Source organism: Penaeus chinensis, chromosome 11 (assembly GCF_019202785.1).
Source record: "Penaeus chinensis breed Huanghai No. 1 chromosome 11, ASM1920278v2, whole genome shotgun sequence".
Taxonomy (NCBI): Eukaryota; Metazoa; Arthropoda; class Malacostraca; order Decapoda; family Penaeidae; genus Penaeus; species Penaeus chinensis.
Genome location: NC_061829.1, coordinates 9,722,029 through 9,724,528, shown reverse-complemented (window position 1 = coordinate 9,724,528; position 2,500 = coordinate 9,722,029). Strand labels below are relative to the sequence as shown.

At 39.3% G+C, this 2,500-nt stretch overlaps 1 protein-coding gene across 1 annotated transcript in view; it reads left to right on the top strand.

The window, feature by feature from the left end:
• Window positions 1-2,500, top strand: part of LOC125030398 (gamma-aminobutyric acid receptor alpha-like) — a 22,982-nt gene that overhangs the window by 6,037 nt on the left and 14,445 nt on the right. Inside the window, exons 9-10 of the mRNA XM_047620432.1 lie at window positions 1,424-1,506; window positions 1,648-1,782. Of these exons, the coding sequence (XP_047476388.1) occupies window positions 1,424-1,506; window positions 1,648-1,782 (218 nt within the window). The remainder of the gene's footprint in view (window positions 1-1,423; window positions 1,507-1,647; window positions 1,783-2,500) is intronic.

Sequence of the window (2,500 nt, the reverse complement as noted above, 5' to 3'; positions counted from 1 at the left end):
ATATTAAACATCTGATTAGGAAAGTAATGCACATTGCACATATCAAAATGGATTAGGCTGCATTAAGTCCTGTTGATCTCCGTATGTATATATTAAGGAAGAAGCATTTTGTCTATTGTTATTAGTAAGGATATCCAGCTTCTCTGCAAGAAATATCATCATACGTGCACCTTCTCACCCCACAAATTTGTTCTAGATAAATTTCCCGCCAGTCAGCTAGTCAGAACTGTGTAATAACGCCACGTTAGAAAGTAGTAGCTTTCCTTTACTTTCTTGGTGCGGCCACTGACAGATAAAACAGAAGAATGGGGTCACTGAAAATATGATGCGCAGTAAACATAGGGCCATGAACAATTATAATACATAGTATACATGAGGGCATTGACAAATCTGATAAAGAGTGGAAATAAGGTCACTAATGAATATGACACACAGTAGACACAAGATTTAAAATTTTGATGAATAGTTGACATGAGGTCTGATTTTTTTTTTTTTTTTTTATGAACAATAGAAAAGAGAGTAGAAAGATTTGATGTATAGCGATCCCTGCCTAAGCAGAAGCGCGCCGTCGATCCCACCTGAGACACAACGCTTAGTTACGGAGTCTATGGCAACTACGGCCGCCCGCGTCACAGCATCCATTACCTCGGAATCCAAACCACACGTAAACGAAGAAAAGAGGCACAAGGCTGCGAAAGTCCTCTGAAATTAACATGAAGTTTGTGTTTTTCATTTTCGCGACGTTACAGAATAAAATTATAGTATATTCTGGAAAACCTCGATGATGTAACAGCGGAGACAATAGTCTAAACACCACTTGAGTAACACCGGCTGGTTAATAAGCTTTATCTGGGTCTATATTTTTCAGTGTCTATTAGAGAGCTTTACATTTGTGCATTTGAAACAGATGTTTTCATTTCAAATATCTTTACCGGGTGACAACTATGCTGAATATCAATTGGGTAAAAGGATTCCCATCAATGCAACGGCGACAGTGTGGGCCCGGGAGAGGAAATCTGCTCAGGCGCCGGGTTTGGGCCTTTCTTGGCCTGGCTTCTCGTGTTCGTCGAGTCATCTTTCTCAAAGTTTATGCTATTGTGGCCATCTGGGTACTGCGAAAGACCAGATCATATACATACACCCATATACATAGACATACATTAAAACCCAAATGCTGTAAATGCACATATGCAAACACGCATTCATATATAGAACATATACAAAAACAGACATGCAGTGATTTAAAAATTGTTTTAATGCATATTCCATTATCAAATGCTAGATTATAATCTAGCATTTTCAGATCATATACACGCTTTCTGTATATAAATTAGGTCATAATCAGTTGACGTGGAATATATTAACCTAAACGACTAACCTAGAACACAAATGCATTTTTAGTGATCATTTATTCCCGATCTAGGATGACAATCAACGCCATCTGCCCCATGAATCTCCATGATTTCCCCATGGACACGCAGCACTGCCCTCTTAGACTTGGTTCATGTAAGACAAAGTAAAGTTATGCAAGCTAAGACTGATCATTAAAATATGGAATAAGTAACTCTTAAGTGTATATCAACACGAGAGCTGTTTACACAGTTTCACATTTTTATAAATCTTTCTTAACCTCTTCCTTCTCAACAGTCGCTTACACAACGAGGGACGTGCTGTATAAATGGAACCAGGCGAGACAGGTGGTGATTGCGCCGGATCTCATGTTGTCTCAGTTTGACCTCATTGCTGCTCCCTCGGGCACAGAGAACACGACCCGAAGAGGAGGTAAGAAGCCGAGGCTGTAGCAAAGACAATATACAATGGCTATATGAGTCCTATATGGTCCTTTGGGCAATAGGCTCGGCCCCAGTCAGAGACTTTAATGGTCCTAGCCAAGGGGAAAAGATGAGCGGTAGACTCTGGGTTTAGACTTTGACAAGCAATTATTATATGGCTATACGAAATGCAGTTTGCTTGAAGAGGAGATGCTGAAGCCTTATCGTTGGGAATCCCTGCCTGCTGCGGTGAGAAGGTAGAGCAGGGTAAATGTAGGGTCGCCTTTACGAGGAAAAACAAATGAGTTGAATTGCTCTTTATCTTTCAGATGATATTATATCCACTGGCTAGACTGTGAAGTAATATCGCTGAGGTATTCAGATACTTTTCATGTGCAATGGAGAGACATATAGTTATCTGTGACCGCATTGTATATTTGCTTTATTTATTTATTTATTTAGTCATGTAAATGTTATTTCATGACAGCCATAACCTCTATTCAGTAACTCTGAAGCAGAACTAAACTATATTGATAAAAAATCTATGTCTAAAAAGAATCGCGGATAAAATCTTATTCTAAACCATCTTCAGTGAAGGTATAAGTCCATTTACAAGAATTAATTGCACTAATATCTGATGGCTGAACGTTCCTAAAAAGCCATCATCCTTGTTCATGGACGATTCCCTAAGAAAGCCGTCAAACACCCGTGTCATGGCCGATACTACA